General features: G+C 38.6%; 1 protein-coding gene across 5 annotated transcripts in view; it reads right to left on the reverse strand.

Moving 5' to 3' along the window:
• Positions 1-15,060, reverse strand: part of LOC144957902 (centromere protein L-like) — a 29,353-nt gene extending 14,293 nt beyond the window's left edge. For 3 of the 5 annotated variants that reach the window (XM_078889441.1, XM_078889442.1, XM_078889440.1), the window contains exons 1-6: positions 14,927-15,053; positions 13,905-14,052; positions 13,018-13,071; positions 8,626-8,738; positions 7,460-7,532; positions 2,929-2,970 (exon numbers count right to left, since the gene is read on the reverse strand). In XM_078889441.1, the coding sequence (XP_078745567.1) occupies positions 2,929-2,970; positions 7,460-7,532; positions 8,626-8,738; positions 13,018-13,071; positions 13,905-14,040 (418 nt within the window). In that variant the 5' untranslated portion in view covers positions 14,041-14,052; positions 14,927-15,053. Of the gene's footprint in view, positions 1-2,928; positions 2,971-7,459; positions 7,533-8,625; positions 8,739-13,017; positions 13,072-13,904; positions 14,053-14,926 lie in introns of all 5 variants that reach the window. The other 2 variants (XM_078889443.1, XM_078889444.1) reach the window with 2 other exon arrangements.
• Between the last annotated feature and the right edge of the window lie 1,268 nt (positions 15,061-16,328).

Here is a 16,328-nt window from a genome sequence, read left to right on the forward strand (position 1 = left end):
GGTAAAGGCTGCCTGAAGCCGGTGATCGTAAAATACTAACGAAAGAGTGAAAATGGAAAGGCTTCGTATGGGAACAAAACAGACAATGGACGTTTCGGGTACAAACCCTTCGTCAGCACAACAATACACAATTGTTTGTTGTGCTGACGAAGGGTTTGTGCCCGAAACGTCCATTGTCTGTTTTGTTCCCATACGAAGCCTTTCCATTTTCACTCTTTCGTTAGTATTTTGACAAACCACAATTCATGGTAATCAGGTTTGAGGCTCGATACCCAGTATATTATATATGTAAATGCATACCTGCCAACCCATGGTAAAAAAAAATAGGAGTCTAGGGAAAAAAATAGGGGTAAGCAATGTTAAGGGGGTAGAAAAAAAAACAAAAAAACAAGCTTACCCTAGGCGTAGCGGCGCAAGCATCTATAAATATAATAACCCGCAAACAACAATTGCTGAGGTGAACTGGCTGATGACTGGTACGAGGTATGAATGTGCCAAGGTGAGGTCTGAATAATTATGTGTAATTGTAAATGACAATCCTTTCCTTCAGTCAGGGAGAAAACAAAACTGATTCTATAAATCATAAAATAATACAGGCAAGCAGGTGGCTTCCACTGATATTTAAAAAAAGAAATTTAAAAAATATTTTGAATTTTTTTTTTTTTGTTTTTTTTCAATTGATTAATTAAAAAATCGGAGTTTCCCAAAATAAAGAAAATATCGGGGTAAATCCGATGTGATCGGGGTACTTGGTAGGTATGGTAAATGTTGCTGCTCGAAGTTCAAAGAAAAAAATCAACAATGTGAAATTGAATGTAAGCTTCGAAAACAGATATAATGGATGTTGCGGGTTTCCCTTTTATCAACAAAACAGGATGAATGAAACACTACAGATGAATGAGATGATGTGTTAGTGGTGTTGTTAAGATGAATTTATGATTCAATATGTAACCAGACCTGCCACTTCACGAAAAAGGAAATCAGTATGACATTGTAAAAAAATCAGTATCTGGGGAAAAAAATCAGTATGAGACGTAAAATTATCCAATGGTTGGGCTACTCACCTAATTCTGCACAATTTGACACTTGTCACTCAAACTAACCAAAGCGTCACAACCTCCCCCCCCCCCCCTTATTTTTCCCCAACACCCAAAATGGCACGCACAACGCCAATCTGGCAATCGGACTACAGTAGAACTCGGAAATAGCGAGTTCGACTGGTCCACTCCTGATTACTCGCTATTTCCGAGTTGCCAGGAAAGGTTATAATATTGCTGGTTATTCCCCTCAGTGTGTAATTCGAGTAAAAGCCGTCGCCCCTATTTCAATTTCTTCACAGAAGTGGCAGAATGCTTGTTTTTGTTTTATTTTGTTTTGGTTTTTTTTGTTTGTTTTTTCAAGTAAAATCATGACTAGAAAAAAAAAACAAGAACATAGAAGTGCGTGTGTGTGTGTGTGTGTGTGCGTGTGCGCGCGAGTGTTTGTATGCACTCGGCATGTTTGATGAGGTAAGCAAGCGCATCACTCAATCACTGACCCATTGAAATAATGGTTCCACACTCCCCTCTCTCGCTGATCGTGTCGTTCGTTAACAACTCGCTGACCGATGCTGCGAAGTGAGGCATGTTGACATGTGCTTACCTCGCGCGTCGCGTGGCACCACATTGGGTGAATAATTGACCCCCACCCCCAATACACACACACCCAACCCCCACCCAAATTTGTTTCGCCTATTATGTACTACTACAGACTAGGCTACTATGTAATATTACTCGTAACGAAAAATAAGAAAAGAAAAGAGGCTAGGCTAAAAATATTTAAATTGCCATTGTCTCTTGTTTTGCTTTATACTTCGTTCGCAGTCCTAGGCTGGGGCAGGAAATGCTCGTTATTTCCGAGTTAACCTCTTTTTCATACTCGCTACTTTCATGCTAATTTTATTGACTCAAAGTAGGGGAAAAAACGGGGATTTAGATTTTACTCGCTATTTCCGAGTACGTTACTTTCATGTTCTACTGTACTAACTTATTTAAAGATGGTGGCACTTGGTAACGAGTCAGAAGCCAGGGACCGCGGTGGTTTACCAGTACAGCTCGCTGTCGCTTCACAAAGGAAATGAAAACTAAATAACGCGCCGTGTGTGTTTTCTTTCTGTGTGAGGGCATCACAAAGAGGCTCGCTACGTCATGTGATTTATCGAGGTATCGCGGGACGGGTCAAAGTTCACGAGACTTGAAAATGTTAACGAGCAACGTAAAGCACAAAGTAAACGTAAAAGAGAGGGGTGGAGGGCTGCGGACCCTTTGTCACTTGGTGAAATCGGTACGATCGGCATGCCGATCGGGAAATCGGTACGATCGGCAAGTAAATCGGGAAATCGGTAAATACGAAAAAAAGGTCTTGCAAATCGGTATGATACCGATTAATCGGTATGAACGGCAGGTCTGTGTAACCTATTCATAAGATGAATTCATTCATCTTAACAACGCCACTACCACATCATCTCATTCATCTGTAGTGTTTCATTCATCCTGTTTGATATCGGGATGAATAAAGGGAATTTATTTATTTATTTGTTATTATCATAAAGAAAATCCAGGGATGTCCTTTGATTTTAAAAAAAAGCCTGAATTTTTTCTCGTAAAGACCATATATGAAATTATTTTGTGCAAAGCTTCTTTTCATCAGAAGGGTATCATATTTAAACCACAATATCCATCTAGCTTCCCCTTACATGTTGCCTTTAAACAACCAATAAGGTTGGGGAATGCCTATTTTCATAATATCTAAAATATCAACTCACCAATACCGACCAAGGTATGGAGAAAGATTATTAAAAAGCTGGTGTTCCAGTTTTAGCTGGAAAAGGGTATTACAGAAAATCCAATAATATTTTCAAAACTGCCAGACAGCGACCCGTGTACCTACTTTGTTTCTCTGTCACTTGTATTCTGATGGCATCGGGATCATCTAAAGAGTAGAAATTAAAATAAAGTAAATACAAAGGACGAAGTGGCTGAGTGGTTAAGGCATTGCACTGTGACCCAGAAGGTCCCGGGTTCGAGCCCACTACAGGCAATTTCAATTTTTTACTTGGGCAAGTTTATTAACCCCCAATTTGCTCAATTCAGGGGTGAGAATGACTGGTCACAAAAAAGGAGGAAATTTTTCATCGTGAAGTTCATGACCCATCCATGCGACCATAACCTATAAATTTGAATTTCACTAAAATTTACTGAGATGCGATCCAAAATTTGTCTCACAGCAATTTCTAACACGACTCGGTGGAATTTCAAAAGTTGAAAGTGTAATTACAACATTTGGTGGTTGTAGTATGGATGATGATGTGGTGGTGGTTGTAGTAATAGCAGTGGTAGGGATGATGTGGTAGTGATTGTAGTAGCTGTAGTAGGGATGATGATGTGGTGGTGGTTGTAGTAATAGCAGTGGTAGGGATGATGTGGTAGTGATTGTAGTAGCTGTGGTAGGAATGATGATGTGGTGGTAGTTGTAGTAGTAGTGGTGGTAGGGATGATGTTGTGGTGGTTGTAGTAGTAGTGGTGGTAGGGATGATGGTTGTAGTAGTAGTAGTGGTAGGGATGATGATGAGGTGGTGGTTGTAGTAGTGGTGGTGGTAGGGATGACGGTTGTAGTAGTAGTAGTGGTAGGGATGATGTTGTGGTGGTTGTAGTAGTGGTGGTGGTAGGGATGACGGTTGTAGTAGTAGTAGTGGTAGGGATGATGTTGTGGTGGTTGTAGTAGTGGTGGTGGTAGGGATGACGGTTGTAGTAGTAGTAGTGGTAGGGATGATGTTGTGGTGGTTGTAGTAGTGGTGGTGGTAGGGATGACGGTTGTAGTAGTAGTAGTGGTAGGGATGATGTTGTGGTGGTTGTAGTAGTGGTGGTGGTAGGGATGATGGTTGTAGTAGTAGTAGTGGTAGGGATGATGTTGTGGTGGTTGTAGTAGTGGTGGTTGTAGGATGATGGTTGTAGTAGTAGTGGTGGTAGGGATGATGATGTGGTGGTTGTAGTAGTGGTTGTGGTAGGGATGACGGTTGTAGTAGTAGTGGTGGTAGGGATGATGTTGTGGTGGTTGTAGTAGTGGTGGTGGTAGGGATGACGGTTGTAGTAGTAGTAGTGGTAGGGATGATGTTGTGGTGGTTGTAGTAGTGGTGGTGGTAGGGATGACGGTTGTAGTAGTAGTAGTGGTAGGGATGATGATGTGGTGGTTGTAGTAGTGGTGGTGGTAGGATGACGGTTGTAGTAGTGGTAGTGGTAGGGATGATGATGAGGTGGTGTGTGTGGTAGGTGAGTGTGTGGTGGTAGGGATGAGGGTGTGTTGTAGTAGTGGTAGTAGGGATGATGATAGTGGTGGTTGTAGTAGTGGTGTAGGGTTGATGATGTGTGTGGTGTGAGTGGTAGTAGGTATGATGGTGGTAGGTGTAGTGTGAGGTGATGATGTAGTGGTGGTTGAAGTAGTAGTGGTGGTGGGGATGATGATATGATGGTGGTTGTAGTAGTGGTAGTAGGGTTGATGATGCGGTGGTAGTTGTAGTAGTAGTGGTGGTAGGGATGATGTGTTGCTATTTGTAGTAGTAGTGGTGGTAGGGATGATGATGTGGTGGTGATTGTAATAGTAGTGGTGGTAGAGATGTTGATGTAGTGGTTTTGGTGAGTGTTTTTTTATTCAGTGATGATAATAGCAATTGTCAAAAGGAGGAACATTTCTCGGTCTATCGATCAAACACAAGCAAAGAAACCTAGTAGTTAGTCAGCTTATAAATACAACCCAAGAATCTCTCAAATTTAAAGCCATAGTCAAAAGGAAAAAAACAAAAAAGATTAAACTAAGCCAACCACCATTGCTTTGTTCTAATATATAATTTCTACCAGATGATTTAATGTGGTTGCGAAAGAAAGAAAGAAAGAAAGAAAGAGAGAGAGAGAGAGAGAGAGAGAGAGAGAGAGAGAGAGAGAGAGAGAGAGAGAGAGAGAGAGAGAGAGAGAGAGAGAGAGAGAGAGAGAGAGAGAGAGAGAGAGAGAGAGAGATTTAAAAGGTAATAGGTACCTACAACAGGGAAAAAAAAAATCCAGACCCATTTGTCCCTCCCCTTCCCCTTCAACCATCAACAAACTAATCAAAGAACACTACTTGTGACATCTGGTGCCATACTGTCTGGCCCAACGTCATAAAAACGGGACCGTCACTAAATTTCACGAGACTGAGCACAGGTGTCAAAATATGACATATGACATAATGGTGATTTTGTGGTTTTGAGGAAAATGTTTGACACGGCAAATTTGAAAAAGGAGGAAATGTGATGGGATGGGCGGAGATAAACTACCATTTAGGCGGAAATCCGCCTTTAGGCGGAAGATTCTCAGCCCTGTCAATTGGACAACATAGGTGATTCCTGTTGACACCAGACATCTTGCTTGATGAATTATCTATAATATTCCTTTGTGGAATGCCCAGGCGACGATGTCTTATGATGTTGTGGCAGAAAGGCATAATTTTTTTTTTTTTTAAATATAAAGATGCAAATTTATAAAACACAACATTCCATTAATGACATCATTCTCAGCGTGCCACACAATGCTTCATGTATTCCCCAGCAGGCCATATGAAATCAATTTCCATTTCGTATAATAAAAGCCACAGCCTTGTACTACTAGCCTCTGGTAAAGACCCAGAAGACACCAGTAAAACATCATCTTTACACTAAGTCAAAATGAAAACTAAGCGACAGGAAGCTGTGGACTGAAAAAAAGGAATGAACAAAAATGAAAATAATAGTTTCGAATTAGAACAAAATACAAAAGGCAGAACGTTTCAGGTCAAAACCTTTCTTCAGTCAATAACAAGCAATATAAAATACTAATACATCACTTAAAACCCTGACTGAGGACAGAGAATTATTTGGCAAGTCTTGTCCACAACCACAAGTAATAGGATCTTGAAACATCAACTAAAACTAAAACACAACATATACCCCTCAACAGCCATCTAAGTAAAAAAATATATATATATAAAAAATTGAGCTTATATATAGCGCGATATCCACTAAACATGCTCAAAGCACTTTATAAGAGGTCCCTGGCCAACAGCAACACTTAATATATAGGCATGGATGCCAGCAGGAAGAAGTGCTGAAACCTGAAACTAAAATCTCGATACTTTGCCAAACCTGAAAATATTCCTAGTGAAAATGCGGCCTAAACTTTACTCTTATTTCATCAGCGTTTTTATACCATTATTAAATGATTACACAGCAAACATATTGACACAATAAGGAAATTAATTTGATTTTAAAACCAACTTCTAATACATAGTGAAATACTCACAGTGCTATTAGATTATTTTACTCAAAACACTGAAACCGGAGGTATTTGACTTTGAGATATTGCGAAACCGGAATTCCGGCATGAACCGGAAAACTAGCACTCATGTATGTAGGACAGGACATGATGCCGGTTAGGTGATATTACAATTTTTTTTCGGACAGAGACAGCGCTATTAACAGCATGTGCTCACTTTACACCCGAGTATGGTGAGAGAATGTGAGTAAAGAGCCTTTCCTAAGGTCTCAACTTTGCACCGACCGAGACTCAAACCGAAGACCTTCCGATCCAAAAGCAAGTATCATAACACAAGACCACATAGCCACACATAACAAAAATGTCCCCTCTCCTTTTCTGAAATAGTATAAGTGACACACTTCTTGCTTGAGTGTAAACCCCTTGAAAATCTCAGACTAAAAATTCACACCAAATCCAAGTATCGGTAACAAAATGTTCATCATATTTCTTTCATGTGTCTAAGTGTGTGTATGCATGATGTTTTTGTAAGAGCCATGCCGTGTACAAAACGCAACATAATTTCCTTTTTGGAATTTTAATCTTATCTTACCAGAAACAACTAAAAAGATAACCAGCTTTTTCTTCTGAGGCAAAAGCTTGATCGCTTTAATAGCACAATATCCACTAAACATGCTCAAAGTGCTTTACAAGGAGTGCCTAGCCAACAGTAAAATTTAAAATCTAGGACAAGACATATTAGGCAACATTATAATTTTTTCCAACAGAGGCAACACTGCTAATGCTCAGGTACTCATTAAACACTTGAGTAAGGTGAGAAAATGTCAGTAAAGAGCCTTCTTCAAAGACTCAACTTTGCATTTCTCAGAGAGGGGATTCAAACTTTGAACCTTCTGATCCAAAGACGAGTGTCATACCACTAGACCACATAGCCGAACAAGATAAAACAAAGTAAAAGACAGAATTACATCTGTGTAAAAAATGTTTTGTTTATCATACTCGCATCCTACCATCCATAGGATAGGACTAGGTGACCCTGACGTTGTTGACTCAAAACATTGCCCCACTAACAACAGGGCGGTCCCTGGTGATTGATGAACATAATATGGAACTCGTAGAGCTTCCAGCATTTTATAAATTACCTTCATGAAAGCTAAGTCCGTGATAAATCTCAAAATGACTTTGTGTACTTTCCTTGTCAGTCATGAATGTTCCCTGAAATGTAATTTATTTTAAAAATTTAAAATATTATTCGCAGAGATATGTGTAATTCAATGTATTCAATACTTTATTATTTCATGTTTCCTTTATATTTCAAGGCATCATTAGTTTATCACCTTAATGAATGTGTTTACTTCAATATCATAATGAGTAGTTTTCATGTTTTAACGTAACACTTTTGTTTTTGGAACAACTTCAAAAGACGTCTAACTTCTACGTCATGGCACAAGACCGAAGGGCAAGAGCTCAGGTGGTCGCTGGTTCGGATAAGTAAGTAAGTTTATTTTTTTACAAATATAGTTCCATTTGATTATGATTTAATTGACAGATGTGGAGACACTCCATCTTTGTTATCATATTAATTACAATTTCACATATTATAATATTATGTTTATAAAATTTAATGTGACTAAAATATAAAAATTTTTTAATATTATATTTTGCAGTCGACCTGCTGTACAAACTGATGTATACTTCTGCTCTACATGCTTTTCTACTGTACATGTTGTCCTGGAAATTTCATCCTACTGCATCGTATTCTCAAATCGTCTATCATCCATTAAATATCATCATCATCTTCAACAACGACTTTTTCTTTTCTTTTTTCTTTTTTTCATTTCATCTGCGAGTATGGCAGAGTGCAAGCCCTGGTGTGATTTATATTGTAATACCTAGATTATGAGGGACCCCAGAAACCACAGCGGGGGGGGGGGGGGGGGGGGGGGGGGGTTAAAGCATAGTAATAGGATTCAATAGTCGTAACGTCACTTCCTTCCTAATGACGCATGGTAACTTAGTAACACTGGCTCTAAACTATCGGAACAATGGCCGACGCCTGTATGAAATATTTCTCCGGCGAGCATGAAAGTGTATCCAGAGGGAAAAAAAAAACATAAATTTGATCATGTTTTGACTTTTACACATTCTGATCACAAGACCTATGAAAAGTTCTAGCCAGCTTGAAGAATAAAAAGTAATGATTTTCTTTGTTTAGAACAAAGATGGCCGTCGTTGCCGGCCGGCGTGACATCAGACTACTGAATCCAATTGAATGATGAATTCTATGAAATTTGCAATGATGAATCACCTTTGAAAAGGCTAAGTCCAGTGAGCGGCCATATTGCTTCAAAGACACAGAGGATGTGTTGAATTGGAACAACGGTGACAAGGAATGAACTCTCCATGTTTTGTGAAGTAAACCTGTTGAGAAAAGCATTTTCAAACATAAAATACAATGTAAAAAGCACACATAATATAACCATACAATTCAATGTAAACAAATATCGGCCATTTTACTCATGGGAGTAATAATAGGTTCACAACCAGGCAGGACAAATTCCACTTGCAATGAATGTTCTACATCAACAGATGTTTATAAATGGATATTTGCTACTCAAAGTATTCAATCGTATAAATATTGTGACTTAGTAGACCCCATCCCAACTAGTATTCTTAAGGCTTGTATTGAAGAACTGTTACCAACAATAACTGAACTTATAAATAATTCGTTGGTCTCAGGTAGTGTCCCCGACTCGTTTAAACGTGCCATTGTTAAACCACTATTAAAGAAGTCCGATCTAAATGTAAACGAACTGAAAAATTACAGACCTGTCTCCAACCTTCCATATCTATCCAAAGTGCTTGAACGCATTGTGTTAAAAAGACTTTTGTATCATATCCATCTAAATAATTTAAGTGAAAATTTCCAATCTGCCTATAAATCACATCATAGCACTGAAACTGCCCTTTTAAAAGTATGCACTGATATTCTTAATAGTATTGACAAAAATCATGTCTGTTTATTGACTATGTTGGACCTTTCGGCTGCATTTGACACCATTGATCACGAGATACTTATTAAACGATTAGAAATTACTTTTGGAATAAGAGACACTGCGCTTAGTTGGTTTAAATCATACCTAACATCAAGATCTCAGTCAGTTCTGATCGATGGCGCAGTATCAGAAACATTTCCTCTAAATTACGGCGTTCCGCAGGGGTCTGTCCTTGGTCCTGTTATTTTTACTCTTTATACTCAACCTCTTTCGGATATTTTTGTTAAAAATAAATTAATGTATCATTTCTATGCTGATGACACTCAGATCTATGTAAGCGATATCCCTAGTAATATCCCATCATTGATTACCCGTGTTGAAGACTGTATTAGAGATGTTAAATGCTGGATGGAAATTAACAAGTTAAAGCTGAATAATGAAAAGACAGAGGTGATGGTGTGTGGTAGAAAAAGTGTTTTGAAAGATGATTTTCTGAAGTTTACTCTAAATATAAATGGGTGCACAATTAACCTCTCAACGTGTGTGAAAAACCTCGGGGTAATGCTAGATCAACATATGACTATGCAGGCACAGTTTGATTCTCTATGTAGAAGTTTGACAATAGGATTAAAAAGAATTGCTTCAATTAGACCTTTCCTAACAAGAGAAGTAACATGCAAACTAATAACATCTTTCATACTATCTAAAATAGATTACTGTAATTCGTTAATCTCGAATGTAAGCAACGATAAAATATCACGCCTTCAAAGTATCCAGAATGCGGCTGCTAAATTGATTTTAAGAAAGAAGATAACATCCTACTCGTTGCCACTTTTGTATGAGCTGCATTGGTTACCAGTTAAAGTGAGAATCGAATTCAAACTAGCAGTATTGTGCTATAAGTGCCTTAATGATCAAGCACCATTGTATATTACTGAATTTTTAGAAACTTATAAGCCAACGAGGAGTCTACGTTCTGCACTAGATTCTACAAAATTAATTGTTACAAATAAATATAAATATAAATTTTACGGCGGCAGATCGTTCAGTCACGTCGGACCTTCCATCTGGAACTCTCTTCCTAAAAGAATAAGAGAAGCGCAGTCCTTATCAATATTTAAATCAAAGTTAAAACACCATCTCTTTGTTAAAACACATCTTGATTAATGCATCTTTGTAATTTGACCCCAATATGAATGTTAATTTAGTTTATTTATTATATCATTATTTTATATTATTTCCGTATTTGACATAGCATGTGGATGTATTATAACATATCTTGTATTAATGACTTTATGTTTAGTTATTACATTGTTGTATAATGATAATATTATGTTGATGTAGTTTGTATGTTTCATTTGTATAATAATGTCGCTGTATTATTGTTTCGCGCATTGAGCATCACCCAGTGATGAAAATGCGCGTTATAAATGTCATGTATTATTATTATTATACCTTAAAAAAAACAGAACTTGAGCACTTATATCGCGCAACATCCACTAAACGTGCTCAAAGCACTTTGCAAGGGGTCCCTAACCAGCAGCAACACTTAACATGTAAGACTAGACATGATGCCTGTGAGGCGATATTACATTTTTCTTCGGACAGAGACAACAATGTCAATGGCCAGGTACTCATTTTACACCTGAGTAAGGTGAGCGAATGTGGGTAAAGAGCCTTTTCCAAGGACTCAACTATGCACTGCTCAGAGGGGGCTCAAACCTTGGACCTTCCAATCCGAAGGCGAGTATCCTACCACTAGACCACATTGCCACATGTACAACAACAATATTTCATTAGGGGTGAAATTATGTCAGGGGGCGGGGGTCTGAGATTACCTGGGTTATTTCAATGACAGTAAAAAAAACAACTTTTGTGTTAAATCTAAATGGAACTTACCTTTACTCACAAGAACCAAATAAGAGATTAAAACAGATGAGACTGCTTCAAATATTAACAGGGAGAAGAAGAAGGTGCAAGAATAATTTATTCTATCCATTTGACTATTTTTACATCACAAATTATTACCTGATGCTGGCTTATGAACATAGAGAGGGTAATGAGGGTAACCCCTTCTCAAACGTATAATGGACAATCCCCTGGTAAGAGCCAAACCAAGATTTGGCAGATTTTGTACTTATATATTTATATTGTAAAGTGCCCAGGGCTTGTGTTTTACACGAGAATGAGCGCTGTATAAAGTGTATGATTATTATTATTATTATTATTATTATTATTATTATTATTATTATTATTATTATTATTATTATTATTATTATTATAATCCCGCATTTTGCAGGGTTGTCATAATGAATGCCATATCTCCATACATCCTGGTTCACAGCATCATCTTCCTCCAGGCCCAGTTTTTTCTTTCATATCGTCCTTTACCTTATCCAACCATCTAGTCCTTGGGCATCCCTTTTTCATCTTCCCCACTAATTATAAGTCCAATACTTTCCTTCTCATGTTCTCCCTCTCTCTTTTTTTTTTCATGGCAGAAATACAGGGTTCTCAAAACTGAAGAGATGTTGCCAGGCTTCTGTACCAGTGAGAGGAGGCACTGGGTGGCTACAGACTACAAGAGATGAAGTGAATAGAAAAGTGCCAGAAGACAATAGAGAATAAAAAAATTTTCGGCAGTTGATGGGGTTTGAACCCGCGACCTTATGGATATTTCATCTCCGCCTGGCCGGTGAGAGCGTGACTCTACCGTATGAGCTATCCACGAACCCATGAAAAATTCATATCAAACTCAGGTCATTCATTACTAGATCCCTCTCACACCGACTACTGGAGGTAGCAGGTACAACACACACAACCACAACAAAGTTAGTAGGCCAGCAGTTAAGCTTAATAGCCAATATTCTCAACACAAACATATAACATAGAAACAATTGAGACATTGAGTATGCTCTGGTAGTATATGGGGTGAATTTTTAATTCAGAAAAGTGAGTGGAGCAGGCACTTGTGTTGGTAACAAGGGTCTGTGGCTAGACTAAGATTGCAAACATGTCTAACAGCAGCCATCCTACATCAGTGGGGACTTTCCACCTATCCCACATGTGCACCTTGTAGCAAAGAACCCAAAACGCATCGTATCTGGTTGAACATTCCACTGTGACGAGGCTATCGAAAAGGTTCATGACTATACATGAATGTGATAACAAATTTGCAGCCTGTTAAAATTGTGGTGGGAGACAATTAGAAGCTGCTGTCAGCATCATAACTAAATACTTATCTTACCTGTCATCTGCATTTTTTGCCAAATTGGGACCTAAAATTTGCCAAAAGTTGCCAAAAAAAAAAAAAATTTGCCAAGAAATTTGCCAAAAAGACCAAAATTTGCAGAGGAGAACTAAGCGTTTCAGTAAAAATTAACACGCGATACAGAAAAAAAAAAAAATATATAAGACAATTTATTACATTTAAGGAGGCTACATTTATTTATTTACACCGTTGTTACAAAGATTTTAAAGGATCATTATCCTTAGAGAGTAGCTTCCCTTGGTTTGGGCCCAGGCAAAGCTGCAACATTTCTCAAGTTTCGCACTTTTTTTTCGTTATTTTGTTTTCGCTTCTTTTTTTTTTTCCCAAAATTTGCCACGCGATTTGCCAATTTTCCCAAAATTTGCCACGATTTGCCAATTTTGGGAAATTTGCCCAAATTTGCAGCCGCAAAAAATGCAGATGACAGTCTTACCTTCATAGCTGTAAGATGGATTTCTCTCATGAGGGGTTTTGGGTCCAGCACTTGCTGCCAGTAGTTCGACAATGATTAAATATGGGGAATGAAATAAAAATATAAGGATTTAAAATTCATGTGGACAATTTTGGTATAAATATTGAAAACCAAATCAAAAGTTTTAATAAACAGTGATAATAGTAGCATTATTATCATTAATCATCATCATTATTATTATTATCATCATCATCATCATCATCATCATCATTTTTCATCTTCTTATTATTATTATTATTATTATTATTATTATTATTATTATTATTATTATTATTATTATTATTATCATTATTATGATCAACGTAATCGTAATTTTTATCATATTATATTTGTACTATTATCATTATTGTTGTTGTTGTTATCATCATCATTATTATAATCATCATTACTGAAAGAGGAGGAAAAGAAGAAGAAGAAGAAGAAGAAGAAGAAGAAGAAGAAGAAGAAGAAGAAGAAGAAGAAGAAGAAGAAGAAGAAGAAGAAGAAGAAGAAGAAGAAGAAGGAGAGAGAAGAAGAAGAAGAAGAAGAAGAAGAAGAAGAAAAGAAGAAGAAGAAGAAGAAGAAGAAGAAGAAGAAGAAGAAGAAGAAGAAGAAGAAGAAGAAGAAGAAAGAAGAAGAAGAAGAAGAAGAAGAAGAAGAAGAAAGAAGAAGAAGAAGAAGAAGAAGAAGAAGAAGAAGAAGAAGAAGAAGAAGAAGAAGAAGAAGAAGAAGAAGAAGAAGAAGAAGAAGAAGAAGAAGAAGAAGAAGAAGAAGAAGAAGAAGAAGAAGAAGAAGAAGAAGAAGAAAAAGAAGAAGAAGAAGAAAAAGAAGAAGAAGAAGTACATCAACAACAACAACAAGATTAATACCAAACAATCTAAGACTGCGTGGAGTTTTCAGGGCTTTTCTCTGTGGGGTTTTCCATTGAGGTCTCGATGATCTGCCTAAAATTGCACAAACTTCATCGTTCCGCAGGATGGATTGTGACGGTGTCTCTGTTGTCATTGTATCATTTATCTGGCAATATCAGATATATAGAACAGAAAGTTGGCAATATCCTCTGGAACAGAAAGTTGGCAATATTTTATACATAAATTGATAAAAATAAAAGTAAAACATAAAAAGACAGACCTGCCTCCTTGAAAATACATAAATTCCTCATTTTTATTTTTAGGAAATAAAAATTGTTTTCGCTATAGTTAACTTTAGAAATCAATAATTTACCCTGTAATAGTTAGAAGAATATCGATGCTATGGACGGCCATTTTTTGCCATACTCTAGCTCTCAATATTGAGGGTCAATATGTGCATCGGGTAGCTTAAATACTAGATGATGTCTAGTTATTGGATGTGAATGGTTTGAAAGCGATAGTTCCAAGCTCCGATTCAAAACTCATTTGGTCGAGCTGGAGCTGTTCTGGAGTTCTGCCACAGATCTAGTAGCAATCATCAACAATCCAACAACATTTTTGTCCCCATTTGCAACTGATCAGCAGTCGTCGGAAGTGATCCAAGCAGTAGGAATCTCTAGCCGTAAACAAACGTACAGCTACAGTGACCATAGCAATGATGGTCATCCCTACTTCCACTTCCACTCTGCCTCGTCCAAGTCAGGCCTACACCTACAGTTTCAGTTACAGGAACTCTCGATCTGCCTCTCACTCTCCTACAACTTCATTCACTAGACCAAAACAAGGGGGAGGCCTTCCGAAAGCTCCTACATCCCCAGGATTCTCGTTGTTTATAATGTTCTATTCTAGTAGGGGGTTGGGAGGGGTCTAACTTCTGAGACTGAGAAGTCTGCCTCCCTCTGCAGCAGTCCTAGTCCTACATAAATTTATACAAATAAACGATGCAATTAAGCACAGAAACAAACGTATTAAAAATCTACCTGTACATACAACGATGTGTCACTGAAAAGTTACTAATCATAATTATGTTCACCAATTTATTGGTCTAGAGATCTTACTCGAGTCAGGATTTTAATCGCCCCGCGTTCCTAGTTCCTTGGAAGTTTCAGATTCTGGTTGCAGTTTTGCCAGTCGACTCCTCCAATTGCCGTCTTCGTTGATTTTATTCGTCGAATTGATTGAGAATTAAAAAAACAAAACAACAACAACAACAACAACAACAACAAAGAAAAAAAAACGTGGAACGTGAGAAGTTATTGTGAAAAAAATGGGGTAAACGAATTACTAATAAATAATGCCAAATGTCTGCAGGACCTTTCACTTCTCAGTCATTAGACCTTAATGCCTCGAATGTCCTTACCAATTCTGTTGTAAAGTTGTTCTTTTTCTAGTGAATGCGATCGGTTACCATAGTTCTAAAAAAAAAAAAAAAAAGATTCTTGTAGCGAGTCGCTAACAGTTTTCAGTGCCATGTTTTCCAAACGGTGATTTTATATTTTTATTTTTTTTTTTTGTTTTTGTTTTTGTTTTTGTTTTTGTTTGTTTTGTTTTTTTGTTTGTTTTTTTTTTTGTTTTTTTTTTTTTAATTGGCTGTGCCAGAGCCTTCCGGATCCATTCGGTTGCCGTCTCGAGGCCGTCTGGAGCCGTCAGGTTGCCTGGACCCACCTGGACCTGTCCGAAGGCTGCCTGAAGACGTCTTGAGCCTCTGGAGCAATACAGGGGCCGTCTTCAGCCGTCCGGAGAACATTGAAGGCGGTGGAAGTCATATTGAGGTCATCCGGAGCCATCTAGTAGTCAGAGAGAGAGAGACCATTGAAGCCGTCTGAAGCAGTCCAGGGGCCGTCTGGATCCGTCCGGAATCATCCAGAAGCCGTCTGTGGTCGTCTGGAGACCATTGAAGCTGTCTAAAGTCATTTAGAAGCCGCCTGGAGCCGTCTGAATTTTGTCAGGAGATGGGAGCCGTCTGCAACAGACCAGGACTCTTCGGAGGCGTCCGGAGGGTGCGTGAGAGCTGTGGAGCCATCTGAAGCATTCCGGAGCTACCTTGAGGCCACCTGGAGCTGCCCGAAGCTATCTGGGGCCGTCCACAGCCGTCTGGTGCAGCCCTGAGGCCGTCTAGAGCCGTTAGATGCAGGCGACTCCGGATGGCCTCCATCTGGTTTCAGACGGCTCCTATGACCTCTGGACTGCTGCAGACGACCTCTTGATGGCTCCGTAGGCTCCAGACGCCATCTCGGCGGTTGGGACGATCTAGATGGGTCCTGGCGGCCCCAGACAGCCCCCATATTGCTTCTGGCGGCTTCAATAGTCTTCCGACGGCTGCAGACGGGTGGCTCAGGACAGTTCCTGACGGCCTGTAGGACGGCTCCATATGGGTATGGA

Source organism: Berghia stephanieae, chromosome 12 (genome assembly GCF_034508935.2).
Source record: "Berghia stephanieae isolate SIO BIC M18660-M18661 chromosome 12, UCSD_Bste_1.3, whole genome shotgun sequence".
Lineage (NCBI taxonomy): Eukaryota > Metazoa > Mollusca > Gastropoda > Nudibranchia > Aeolidiidae > Berghia > Berghia stephanieae.